This window comes from Chanos chanos, chromosome 5, assembly GCF_902362185.1.
Source record: "Chanos chanos chromosome 5, fChaCha1.1, whole genome shotgun sequence".
Taxonomy (NCBI): domain Eukaryota; kingdom Metazoa; phylum Chordata; class Actinopteri; order Gonorynchiformes; family Chanidae; genus Chanos; species Chanos chanos.
Window position 1 is genome coordinate 23,486,975 of NC_044499.1, and position 14,776 is coordinate 23,501,750.

At 41.8% G+C, this 14,776-nt stretch overlaps 1 protein-coding gene across 1 annotated transcript; it reads left to right on the top strand.

The window, feature by feature from the left end:
- The first annotated feature begins 336 nt into the window (after nt 1-336).
- On the top strand, nt 337-2,432 carry LOC115811584 (5-beta-cholestane-3-alpha,7-alpha-diol 12-alpha-hydroxylase-like). Its single transcript, XM_030773855.1, has one exon. It carries the CDS (start codon nt 351-353, stop codon nt 1,881-1,883), a length of 1,533 nt encoding a protein of 510 aa, XP_030629715.1. The 5' UTR covers nt 337-350; the 3' UTR covers nt 1,884-2,432.
- The last annotated feature ends 12,344 nt before the right edge of the window (nt 2,433-14,776 follow it).

A 14,776-nucleotide genomic window follows, 5' to 3' on the forward strand; every position in this document is an offset into this window, starting at 1 on the left:
GTTTTGAAAAACTTTCACAATAATTTGAGTGACCTTGGTATGTGATGGTGTTTAATGTTTAATGTTCAAGCTGCCTTGACCTTGAACTTGTCACTTGTGCTGATGTCATCTTCTTTTAAATGGTCTGATTGGCAATATCTGTCTCATGTCCATGGTATGTTCTCTAATTTGATGTCCTGATTGCTGAACTCTCAGCAGACGTTGTAGGGGTGTAAGTTAAAGAGAGGTCTTGGCAAATTCAGCTGAGGTCATATTCCAGTCTAGGTGGGAGGAGCAAAGCATGTAAAAACTGAAAGACATTCAAGCCAAGCCTCAGAGCACAGCAGAGACTCCAGACAGGCACAAGAAATATGACTTCCCTCGTGCAGCTTCTGTTTGCTTTGATTGCCTGCGTTTTAGGTGCCCTTTATCTTTTGGGGGCTCTCCGCAGACGACGTCCAGGTGAGCCACCACTTGACAAAGGCCCCCTGCCCTGGTTTGGTCATGTTCTGGAGTTCAGGAGAGATACTGTCAAATTTCTGCAACGGATGAAAAACAAACACGGGGACATCTTTACCATTCAGCTTGGAGGCAATTACTTCACGTTCATCATGGATCCACTGTCTTTTGGAGCATTTGTAAAGGAAGCCAGGGCAAAACTAGACTTCAGCAAGTTTGCCAAGCCCCTGGTTGAGAGAGTATTCAGTTACATTCCCCTGCAAGACGATCACAAATTTCTCCAGACTTCCAGTACCAAATATCTCATGGGTGATGGACTTGTTGTGATGACTCAGGCCATGATGAACAATCTTCAGAACCTGATGCTTTACAGTGTGGGTAAAGGAGACCACAAAACCTGGCAAGAGGCCGGACTTTTCTCCTACAGCTACAACATTGTCTTTCGAGCAGGCTACCTGGCCTTATTTGGCAATGAGCCGCTCAACACCTGTGGTAACTTGGAGAAAGCAAGAGAGATGGATCGCGTTCTGTCTGAAGAGCTTTTCCACGAGTTTCGCAAGTATGACCAGCTGTTTCCCAAGTTGGCCTATGGAGTCCTGGGGCCTAGCGAGAGGATGCAGGTTATGCACCTGAAGAGACTGTTCTGGAACATTCTCTCAGTCCAGAGGGTGTGTTCCAGAGATAACATCAGCGGTTGGGTGAAGGAACAGGAACAGGACAGAGCCGACCAGGGAATGGAGGAATACATGCGAGATCGCTACATGTTCGTATTGCTCTGGGCATCTCAGGGGAACACAGGTCCAAGCGCCTTCTGGCTGCTCCTGTATTTGATGAAGTACCCCGAGGCCATGAGAGCTGTTCGAAATGAGGTGGATAAGGTTCTTGAGGAGACTGGGCAGAAGGTTAAGATTGGAGGATCTCTCATAAACCTGACCAGAGACATGCTCCTAAAAACCCCTGTCCTGGACAGCACTATGGAGGAGACGCTGCGGCTAATCGCTGCCCCGGTTCTCACCAGAGGTGTCATAAAGGACATGAGCTTCGTGATGGCTGATGGAAGGCAGTACAACCTCCGTGAGGGAGACAGGGTGGCTATTTTTCCTTACACAGCTGTCCAGATGGACCCAGAGGTTCACCCAGATCCCAACACTTTCAAATACGACCGCTTCCTTACACCTGATGGAGCCAAAAAGACTGACTTTTACAAGAATGGGAAAAAAGTCAAATACTACAGCATGCCTTGGGGAGCTGGCACCACCATGTGCCCGGGAAGGTTCTTCGCGACAAATGAGATGAAGCAGTTTGTCTTCCTCATGCTCACGTACTTTGACTTTGAGCTGAAAAACCCAGATGAGGAAGTCCCTGAAATCGACGTGAGACGTTGGGGCTTTGGATCCATGCAGCCAGTTAGAGACGTCCAGTTCAGATACAGGCTTAGGTTCTGAAAATGAACAAGAAAGTTCCTTCTCTGATTAATTTATTTACAGGGCAATCACTTAGGAAAAATAAATGACAAGGAACATTTCTCTCTCTCTCTCTCTCTCTCTGTCTCTCTCTCTCTCTCTCTACAACATAAAACATGCAATACCACAATAAAATATAATACTGCTTGTACTCATATGCATTCATACACAAATAACTGGAACGACTGAGTCACTCCTGTCACAACCCTTCCCTCTTTCAGCTGATTTTGCCTGTTTTTGCCTAAGCTGGCATTGCCTGTCTTGACTGAAATGCTCATTTGTTATGTAAAGATCTTGCCTTTTTTGGGGGCTGGAAACAGCAGACAGCTCTAAGAAAATCATTTGAAATTCCAGCTAATACAATGAGGCTCAGGGCCATGGGGCATTCTGGGAAACTGTTGTCTCAGACTGGTGTAAAGAATCAACAGATCTCTTCTTGTGCAACTTTAACATGTATCAGTAAATGACACTGTATTACTGTCACAGGTTTTCTCATAATTGCACTGTGTAAATAATAAATGGTTTGCTGGTGTGTTTATTTGTCTATTGGAGCATTAAATGAATTCTTATCTACTGGATTTTGCCTCTTACGCAGCAAGTAAATTGTTGCTCTCTGAACAGGAGCTAAGATCAGTTGTGAAATGCTATAAAATGTCAGGTTTTCTCGGCAGTAATTTTATCTTGCAAACAACATTCCACGGGAGATTGTTTAGGCGTGTACTAATAAACTGTCTTGTGCTCACAGGGCATAAACTGATGCATGAGATTGGTAAGAAGAATTGTTTCAGGTCATTTAAGGTTCTGTGCCATATCATTCAAACATACTCCCTCCATGTACAGAGATCATGTTTATCGAAATCAGTAAACTGATTCTTGCACGTTTTGATCTGTTTTGTTTCTTTGCTAACGCTTTGAAGGATCACACAATAAGATTTACAGTGTCTAAAGCAGCAGGCTTTGCAAGCTGTTGCTAATCAGAAAGAATCGAGTGCAAAATATATTTCTGTTAAAATAACATTTCACTCACTAGCCCTGTTACTGGTATGGCAGATTCTAACAATAAGGTGTCAAGACCAACCTTGTTCAACAAATTGTATTTGAATCTTGAGCAGATGCTGAAAACTGGATTATTAGCGAAATATTAAGAACAGATTTAGATTCATATGCATTCAACGACGTTTGAGGAATCCAGAGAATATAACACAGATGCTAGGGTACACCCAATAAGAGGGGGCATCCAGTTTGACAGAGCTCTCCCAATCTGTACATTGGCCAGCCGCAAATCAGGGGCACTGTGAGGAGTTCAGAGAATGTAACAGAGATAGTTTAGAGGGCGAATGAAATTTGCCGGAAACAAAAATCACAATTGATGAAAACATGCGAATGAGACAGGCTCATGTGTCAAGTTTGCTGCTCTGAAGGGCAGGGAGACAATGGGGTGACTGTCTGGAGTCGTACTCCTGAGTGTCCAGGCCTGTACTTGGTGGTGAGGGGTTTTAAGGAAAAATGACCCATTGTCTCTTGCTCTTCATCCTTTCTCTGAAGCCCTAGCCAAGGCAAATGCACTGACATCCAACCAAAGCCTGGATTTTCCTCAGCAGTTGGGAAAGGAGACCCTGATCAGCTCTCCCCATGGAGAAATACAGTAGGTAAACCATTTCTCTCTGGTCATTACTGATTGACTCACGCTGGTGTGTGTGTGTGTGTGTCTATGTGTTGAAGATGGCATAGGGTTAATGATTAGTGAGAGTGGCTGTTTTTTTAACAGTTTTTAACAGTTCAGAAAAATCATGGCAAGAAACTCTTATATTAACATGTCACATACTGTGTCTCCGCAGCCCTGGGAGCAAGCTGCTTTGGTGTAGAATACTTCTATGTGAAGGACAGAGTAGATATTTTTAACTATCAAGATTCACATATATATATATTATTTGTTTTGCAAGAATATTTAATTGCTCTCCCTCCTGAGTCTTTAAACGTGCAACCACGAGTAATGTTTCATCAATATGTTGCTGTCTGAGAATATTGTGAGGTGGGGGGGGGGGGGGGGGGGGCTCCAGATTGACTGAAACAGTCTCATTGTCTCAGCTTGATTAGGCTAGATTAGATTAAACTTTATTGTCATTGTGCAGAGTATTGGTAGAAAGCCAATGAAAAGCAGTATGAGCTGTAACCAGCTGAACCAGCTAAAATTTTGAATGTAACAGCATGAACAAGTGAGAATAAAGTTTGACTGAACTTAAGTGTTTTGCATTGTCACATGACAGTCATTTACAGACTAGAGATAGATCAAAAGTACCTTGGAATAACAGCAGTTCACAAAACAAACTGCCCTTATAAAAGTTCAAGGATAGTCAGGACTATCTGGAAAAATCTGGACCATTTTCCGGGTGAACCCTCCTACCTTTCTGCCTGTTTTGCAAGTGCTTGTCTAACCAGCAGCAGACACAGCTGTTCACCATATGTTTGTTACTTGTTATGTAAAAAAAACCAAAACTATTTTTTTTCATTTGTTTTAGTCTGAAAACTGCAAATAGTAGTAAAATCAGGACCAAAGCTCATTATTAGAAAATTGTTGTCTCAAACTGGAGGGAAGAATCACCTGTTGTCTTTACACACTGCTTTCATACATGTCGATAAATGGAACTGGGTTTCTTTGTTGTTGTTTTGTTTAGTTTTTTTCTTTTAACCTTTCGAGAAATTAGAACCACACCAGTTATTATTACTCTCTATTGTGTTTTGCACATGTTGAGCCTTTCTATATTGTGTCATGACTGAGAAACAAGGGCTCTTTCCGAGAAGCCTGGTTAGCGTGGGCTGCTTTGGCTGTGGATGGTATGGTAATGTTAAATAGATGTGCCTGAGGGGGTTGTGCAGGCACAAAAAAACCCAAACTTCATCATCTTGTGTACAATCTTGTGTACAAGTTCGTCATTCCTGTTTTCTACCAATCTGTGTGTGTGTGTGTGTGTGTGTGTGTGCACGCGCGCTTGAATATGTGTGATCCCCTTTTGATGATTTACTCTGAGTTTACACTTTGTAACTTTGTGTAGAGGAACTCAGCTTCTCCTGCTAAACACACTGAATTGATCAAAAAAAAAAAACGTAATAATTAGTGAGAATAGAGTAATTACAGAAAAGAATTTGATGGCCTCTGTGGTTCTTTTGGACAAAAAACAAAGCAAAAACAAAACACTCCCTGTGTAAGGGAGTGAGGGTGTGGGTGGAATTTCGGACAGGTGCGGATTCTCTGATGCACTGTAATAGGCAGACATCAACGTTTTCAGAATTCAGTAAAAAAAAAAAAAAGAAATATTTACTAACTAACATTAAACACAATCTCAGGCAATATAGCCCCCTTTTCATATAGCCAGCTCTCACAGATAGTTCATATTGAGTCATTGTTTAAAACAGAAACAGAATCACCCTTTCAGTGCGTGATTCATAGTCAAACAAAACTTATCAGGGGTTGCTATCATAAAGAAAAAACTGAAACTGGAGCAAAAGCTGTTGGAACAATACATTAACAGTAGGACAGTCTCAACATGGGGATATTTTTTGGACATTCACTGTGCTGTAGGCCAAGATTAAAAAAAAAAGGAAAAAAAAGAACTCAGATACTGACTTACATACATACATACCATTAGACTAACAACATGGTGTTGATAAGTTCATGGCATGTCTTGGATGTTAAAATAACCTCTTTTTTAGAACTCAACTATATCCTATATGTTCTGTATGAGTTATGTCATAAGCTGATGTCTGACTACAATATAGTGTATAGGTACGCCAGTTACAACATATCACTTCACTAGACCAAAGTGTATTTTTCTCCCTTTTTTTAAAAAAAAAAACATTTTTACAAGTGTTTTCATTCTCATCTGCATTCGTATCTCTGATCTAGTTGACTGCTATAGACCAGTTCTTCTGGAATGGGTTTGGCATTAAGGTTCTAGGAACACAAATTACAGGGGATTATTAGATGGACTATACTGTAACTCTAAAGTTTCCCCAGAAGAAAAACACAGAGGAACAGAACAGTCTTGAAATGTTCCTCTGCTAGCTTTTGATACTAATTTTATTCAGGCATGCTTTAAATAGATTGAGAAAACTCCCATTTTCCTAAGCAACATGTCTCTCACTGTCTCTCTCTATAGAACACGAAATATTGTTTAAGAGTCCCATAAGTTCACAGAGGTCTGAAGGTCAGCTGTGAATGCCTTTTCATTTAGAACTCTCTATAGTAACAGTATTGTCACATAATACAGAGCCAGCTCCTTGACAGACTCATGCTCAGGTTGTATTTTACTTCATTTGTAAGTGGTTTTGGATAAAGGCATCTGATAAATGGATGGAAAGGTGTCTAATAGATGAATAAATGAGAATGAGAATGTAAATGTAAATAATGGAGTATGCCTTCTTAACCTTCATCAGAGAATCACAATGTTCTCTCTCTCTCTCTCTCTCTCTCTCTCTCTCTCTCTCTCTCTCTCTCTTTGGCTATGGTGTGTGTGTGTGTGTGTGTGTGAGTGTGTTTTCTGTTGTCAGAATTATTTGTCATCTGGTTAACTAGCAACAGAGCTCATGTAAATATCATAGTCCAGATGACGGAGCATTATGTACAACGCTTCTGGACAACCTTACTCTGCAGTTTTTCATAACCAGAGAGTTCGTTTGTGCAGTGGAGAATCAAAGTGAAATGTTAAATATAATGTCCTTTTTCAGATAAAATGGTCAACATTTAATTTTTTTATATGTTGCCACACGTATATTACCACGTTGTAATCGTAGTAACGAGCAGATTTATAGAGCTGAGAGCTGTGATTTATAGAACGTTGTCACGGGAGCGGGTAAATTGCGCCAGTGTGTAAAGAACAGCGCTGACTGTAAAAATTTTGCTTGACTGCCATCTAGTGGTTAAAAATCATACTGAGGCGGAGGCACAAACCTGGACTGAGTGTGCGTTCTGTTCTCATGTTGACTGAGAGCTCAGCCCAAAATATAAATCAACACAATACCACAGTTTTAACCCAGTGGAACTCAAATCAGAGAAATTATTAGCTTTATGTTTTTAAAACATTCATAAAAAGAACTGTTCAATGTTTGTCATTATATCATAAGCCAGTGGCTCCACTAACCCTTTACAACAGTATGAGAGAACACACAGCAGCTAACAAAGACTGTTATGACTGTCAAGCCTAAAGCAGGGCAGTTCGGGGGTTTGAGTCCACAGTTCAACAGGCATCCAACAGCACTGCCGGGTTTTGCAGTGAAGCCCACAGAAAGCCTGTGGAAGCAGAGCCATGTCTCTCTCTGACTGTCCACACAACCCTGAATAAAAATCAAGACTGTCTGCAGGTCTCGCCTAAGCCCAAATATGACATGGGCAGTTTTGACAACATTATGTCAAAGGTCAAGGATCTTTCTAAGTTGCAATTTACAAAAAGCATAATTTTATTACTTATTTATCCTCCATCCCATATTAAATTTCAGGGTGAATACTATGCATCTGTGGTTATTTTGCCTTTGTTATGATGGCAGGTTAATGTACGGAAAAAACAACTGTTTGCACATTTACTTCTGTCTCTATAAATGTAAGAACTTATCCTTGTTGTGGTTGTGCCATAAAATATATTATTTCACTTGCATATACAGGAAGACAAAGGAATAGAAAATTTAAACCTACTTGTGAAATTTAAGAGGCAACTTTAAACATACTGGGACAGACATGTGAGGTTACCGAATGTAAACTCTTACACAATAGCTGAACAAGAGCAAATGGGGGAAAGGCCATTTTCTGGCACTTTATCACATGTTTCCTTTGAGTGAACAGCAGATGTGATGGATGAGTAGGATGAGTGATCAGCTATTATGCTTAAAATGAAAATGTCATTTTGAGAAAAAAAAAATAGCCATATATCTTCAGGGGGAAAAGCAGAAGGAACTCTCATTTTGATATTTTAACTCTGTTGGTCTAGGTATAAAGGTACTGACAGACTGGATTTACATCGTGATCTGGCATACTGTAAATACAGGAGCTGTGAATCAGCACATACGGAATGGAGTGGGCATAAGTTTATCCTCTCTATTACAGGGCACCCATTGCTGTCCAGGGATGGTAGGCCGTATTTCATACTTTCTCTGCCTGTATGCGAGACATTTCTTCTACACCACAAGGACCCTCAATAAGTGGATCCAAGGCTAAATTCATCATCATCCCAGCAAAGGCTTCTGAAGTTCTGCAAAGCCTCCCATAACACTGAAAATGCGCTGTATCGCTGTATGGATGCATAGTGGAGTGGAGTGGAGTGGGGTGGGATGAGGAGGGGATCAATATGGTATTCTTGATGGTCGTAGAATATTCCATTGTTTTTGAGTAGAGACTGGCGTTCTGCTTTTGATATTTGAATTTTCAAATACATTTCTTTCAGCGTTGTTCTCCTGACGTCAGACTTCAGCTTTAGATGAATCTGCATATTGTTTTTGTTAGACGGACCATGACAGTTAAATATTTAGTTATTTAGTCTATGGATACTTTAGAATGAATAACAGGGACAGCTATTGGCATTTTAAGAGTCTTGTAGTGCAGTCCACTTTCCAAAGGCAAACGTTTATCATATGCCCACCATATGTCCTCAATGTTTACATTTCGTAATGCTCAAACTGACAGGAGAAGCAAGAGAGCTTGGCACATATGCTATGAGCCCTGGCAGCTATGCGAACGTTCCACTGGGCACTGATGACGCAATACTCTTTGGACTGTTTGGGTTAATTCATGCCACACTGCAGACACAGTCGGCAGGTTAGCTTCCTCTCACTGGACTCACACGCGCAAAATAAGCAAGCGCAGCTCATTAAAAACTGAATATTTGTGTTATTTGGGATGTGGATTCATGCGGTAGCAGATTTGGTTTCATTTGGCTGTTATGTTGTTCATCATCAGAAACATTGACAAATTCATTCAGGTATCACCCATAACAGAAAAGTTCAATGAGCGTGGATAAGTTATATTTATTGATTTTCCATGAAGTCATGGCTAAATGTCACTGTTTATCCTGAAAAAAACCGTCAGTTGACCTTTTTCTTTTACTATGTCACAAATGGTTACATTAACAATCATCATTTAATACAATAAGAAGCCTCGTTTTATGTAGTATGAGCAGAGTGAATGAGAAAGGGTTAATTAAAAGACCCAAAAAGGTTAGGAAGTGATGATGATAGAAAGGTTTCTGTGTTATCAAAGAGATTAAGTACGTAGGTTTTAGTGAAATAATCAATTCTAGTTCCCAAGCAGAAATATGAGGGTGTTCTTCAGCCGTTTTTGTGGAATTGTGTAATAGCAGTAATCTAATTTAAGCATATAATGCTGGAATAAGAACTATCACCTTGAAGAACCTTGCTTTTCTAATGAGGTCTTCCATTTCTGGCCCCTGTTGAGAGGCTTTTTTGAACATTTATAATACAGCTTTGGTCAACAGAAAAATTCAAATTGAACTCTCAACTCTCACCCAAGCTGTACTGCTTCTTGCCAGCCGCAGTTTGTTCCATGCCATAACTGGAACTGGGGGATGGGGTGGTGAGAGGACTTTCTCTGGTTTCAGTTCACATAACATCTCCTTGAGCCCAACACAAGTGCCAGCTGACTGTAAGATTTAAGCCCTGATGAGGGAAGATTCTCGGGCAAAGCTGGGAAAGCTCCCCGGGCCAGTGGGTTGGAGCTGCTTCAGTGGAGTACCAGCATCCGTCAGATGCTCTACAGGGGGGAGCGTGGGCAGACTAACCTAAGGCTGGCCTAATCCCAGCTGAGTGAGAAAGAAATGAAGAAATATGAACAAATGAGAAAGGACTGCCATCGCTCAAAGGCTGCCTATAAGAGTACCCCCACGTTGTGTGGATGCCGTGAGTGCGTGTGTGTGAGAGAGAAAGAGAGAGTGTGTGTGTGTGAGTGTGTGTGTGTGTGTGTGTGTGTGTGCGTGTGCGTGTGTGCATGTTTGCGTGTGTGTCAGTTTGGACTGAGTTTGGAGTTACTTGGCTTTTATTTCTCATGGTCGTCTTGTGTCACTCTTTCTCTGGAGGGCATGCTGTTTCAGTCACATGGCAGCAGTTGATCTGTTACGTAAATGGAGACCTCTGTTGCCTCAGCTCGCTCCCGTCAAGTTAAGTTCTTCGTGTGGAACTCTGAAGACAACGCAGGAAAGAGAAAAAATGAGTTGTTGAGTTGTTCCAGGCATCTGTATCATATTCGTTCGACTTCTGCAGACAGAAAGCTAAAAACAGGAGACCGAGTCTGCTTATAGATTAAAAGATATATTTGACTCAAATCCTTAAAGGAACTAGTGCATGTGTGAACTTTAGTTACAATCTCAGAGAAATACCACCGCTAATAACTAACCAAAATTCTCATATGAGTTTGTGTGTGTGTGTGTGTGTGTGTGTTGGTATTAGACCATACCAACAGCAACAGAAAAGAGACCAAAGAGGCAGCAGAACTAGAGTCATCAACATACACATATACTTTCACTGGCTGCCTCACCCCTCTTCTAAAGAAAGAAAGAACAAAGATGGAGGAAAAAAGGGAGAAAGAAGAAAAGAAAATGTCACCACACCCATAGACCTGTTCCCCCATCTACACCACACCCATAGACCTGTTCCCCCATCTACACCACACCCATAGACCTGCTCCCCCATCTACACTACACCCATAGACCTGTTCCCCCATCTACACCACACCCATAGACCTGCTCCCCCATCTACACCACACCCATAGACCTGCTCCCCCATCTACACTACACCCATAGACCTGCTCCCCCATCTACACCACACCCATAGACCTGCTCCCCCATCTACACCACACCCATAGACCTGTTCCCCCATCTACACCACACCCATAGACCTGTTCCCCCATCTACACCACACCCATAGACCTGCTCCCCCATCTACACCACACCCATAGACCTGTTCCCCCATCTACACCACACCCATAGACCTGCTCCCCCATCTACACCAAACCCATAGACCTGCTCCCCCATCTACACCACACCCATAGACCTGTTCCCCCATCTACACCAAACCCACAGACCTGCTCCCCCATCTACACCACACCCGTAGACCTGCTCCCCCATCTACACCACACCCATAGACCTGTTCCCCCATCTACACCACACCCATAGACCTGCTCCCCCATCTACACTAAACCCATAGACCTGCTCCCCCATCTACACCACACCCATAGACCTGTTCCCCCATCTACACCACACCCATAGACCTGTTCCCCCATCTACACCACACCCATAGACCTGCTCCCCCATCTACACTAAACCCATAGACCTGTTCCCCCATCTACACCACACCCATAGACCTGCTCCCCCATCTACACCACACCCATAGACCTGTTCCCCCATCTACACCACACCCATAGACCTGCTCCCCCATCTACACTAAACCCATAGACCTGCTCCCCCATCTACACTACACCCATAGACCTGTTCCCCCATCTACACCACACCCATAGACCTGTTCCCCCATCTACACCACACCCATAGACCTGCTCCCCCATCTACACTAAACCCATAGACCTGTTCCCCCATCTACACCAAACCCATAGACCTGCTCCCCCATCTACACTACACCCATAGACCTGTTCCCCCATCTACACCAAACCCATAGACCTGTTCCCCCATCTACACCACACCCATAGACCTGTTCCCCCATCTACACCACACCCATAGACCTGTTCCCCCATCTACACCACACCCATAGACCTATGCAAGTAGTCAGTTACATTAATGTAGTGCATTCATGTAGAGTTCTGCAGCTCTGAATGATGGATGGCCACTGTATGTATTGGTTGGAGTGTTTTGGTTTCCATCAGTGCTCAGTCATCTTTTTAGTTGCAGTAAATCCAGCTAAAGTAAACTCTTTTCATTAATGATGAAACTCTAGTTTTGGTAATTATGAGACAGGAATCATGTTTCCTAATAATGAGGACTGAAATGCTGTGATGCTCCAATAGTAAAGAGGCACTTTGGAACAGTTCCAGATCATGCAACTGAAAGAGCTGAATGGGTTTTCAGTATGCAAGGGCGAGCGATATGGATTGACAAAAGCACAGATTACATGTAGAAGAATACACGCGGTGGGAGATATGCTCTGGGAATGAATCTGATGATGCAGAGTTAGGACTGACATGAAGACACTTGATTGGATGGTAGTATAGTTCCAGTTATGTAGTCACATAAGGTCTATACGGGAAGTTTAAATGCCTGTGTGCCAGGTCGAACTGATTGGCACAAGTTTGTGAGAAGCTTTAACTGAAAAAGGATAAATCCCAAAAGCTGTAATAGACTCAGCAGGAAGGAATAATCTGTGCAATCGACTGTCCATTTGACAACCTCAGGGCATCCTGTGAGTAAACAGGAGACCAAACAGATGAAATCATTTTTGAACATCTTGAAGAAACACTGAGACTCCAGTCATATTGCCCATAGCATGTACCCATGTCACGAGACTTGAGGGAGGTGAGGTGCATGTGCAGAGCTGATTTTTTTATTATTGTCAATAACAATACCTGGGTATACAGACAGGGACAGGCAAAATAAAGCAGAACAAACCCATTAATACTAGAACAGAGAGAAAAAAACAGGACACGTGGATCAATGGCTCAGAAATCTGTTACAAAATGAGAAGACTTTGCAACTAAACAAAAAACAGACAGACATGTGATTAGATACATAGAGAACTAAGGAAACAATGAACAGAAAGCAGGTGAAAGCAAAGTAGTCGAATAAACCTAGAAAAACAGCATTGATTGGCCAGAAGAGGGAGGAAGTGAGGACAGAGATGTGAGTGCCACCTACTGCCCCACACAGTGTTTCAGCGTTTCCATCAGTAGATCATGATTATGACATGGGGAGAAGTCTAAATCCCATACAGTTGTTGTTTTCAAAAATTTTTTTGTTCTTGCAATGAGATAATACAATATATATTTGAAGTATGTATTTGAGGCATGCAGAAAACAAGAAAAAAATTACTGAGTGGACTTACTACAGGCTGACCAAGTCATTCGTTAAAATCCTACAAAATTTTTGCATTGTATAAAGAACGTTATGACATTCTTAATAATTAACTCATCTTTCTAATGACCTTCCTTCAAAGATTAAACATTCTTTCACACATCACAATTCACACATTATTTAATAGAGATAACATGCTCTACCCTCACACATGAGCATATGTGAATTTTCATATAAAGTTTCATATATAAAGAGGAGCAAGAGTGCTACAGTTACAATGCTGCAGTTTGTCCTGAGAGAATTGGAAATCTTTTGGCGACAGAAAGATTTTTGGTGTGTCACATGTGGTCTCGCTTTGGCAACACGTGCTTTTCTGACTGTGTTTGCTGAAACCCCTGTGGGACAGCACAAGGCTGGGTAGATGACCCCCCCCAAACACTAGCTCCAACAGACCAGCCTCCTCTTCAGAGTGAGCTAACAGCGGTGCATGCAATGGTGGAGGGATTCTGTGTGGCGTGGCCTTTGGATATGTGAAGGCTGGGTGGGATTCAGGCATGGACTCTGAACAGCCTTGGATCTCTAATGGTCTTGAAGATCGAGTGGTCCAGTGGTCCACTCACAGCTTTCTCTGCTGGCTGAGCATTCGAGCCTCCCACCCCCACCCCCCGTTACCCCACTGAGGGTTCAGTTAAGACATCAGGCTACATCCCTCTCCGGTCAAAGTTCCACTGATCTTGGGTCAGTCTTCTGTGGAGCTGTGATAATGATGAGAAACAGTTTAAAAAAAGAAGAAAAAAAATGCTCATGTTCCACCTTGAGCTGCACAGTCAAACTGTGAATTAAAAAAAAATGTATTTGAAAGGCAAATGAATCATGAGCTTGAAACTGCAATTTCATGAATGTGGGAAAGGTTTTGCTTTAAAAAAAAAAAAAAGTCCTGTTCTCCATGAGTTAAAATAGTCTAAAAAATCACCAAATTGGGGAAGATTTAGAGAGACAAAAATTTGGAAAGACAAAAGACAAAACCTTAACCAAGAGCGATGAGCATAGCAAGTCTTGCTTTGAAATACAGCCGAGCTTGCTCTTTTAACTAACACAGTCGCTACTAAATGGAAGACTGTACGGAAAGACAAACTCTGAAAAGGTCTTGTGAAGTTTAATAAATGATAACCGCTAATACAGCTCATGACCATATTGAGTGTTGTTCCTCAACGTGGTGTTTGTTGCAATGCACTTAACTCTCTTTCCAAAGTTTCCAGACGATTATATGATATTGAAGCAAAAGCATGTTCCCCTACAAGGTTATGTAAGACTTGTATTGAGTCACTAAAAAAAAAAGTGTGTGTGTGGGGAGGGGGGTGGCATTATTAAAGTTATTGCTGGATACTAATGTTGTATGACACATTAGTTGACATTACTGAGATGAATGTATGCCAGTGCTCTTGTTTGTAATTAAGTGCAGTGTAGATTGTACTTAATTATAGCTTCTACGTTCATGAAGGTTTCTTTGTTGAATGAACTGCCCAGACAGTGTGGTAATATGACCATTCTGATGGAAGCCAGAGGGCTTTTTGAGTGAACACTTGCCAAGGGCACTGTCTTTTATACACAGCCAAGAAAGAAAGGCCCTGGAATTGAACAGGTTACCTGTTGGACTTTAACATTTATTGAAATTTTGCAGGAAAAAAAGTATCGTATTGTGCACTCATGACAAAAAGTCTAATTATTAAAAAAAACATGTTGCTGATCTTTTTTTGTACAGGGAAAGAGCCAAAAAGTCTGTGGTTTTAATGTTTGGTTGATTAATCTGGGAATTCCAGGATAACTCATGGTTTTGGTCTTTATTCTGCAGGATTTGCAATG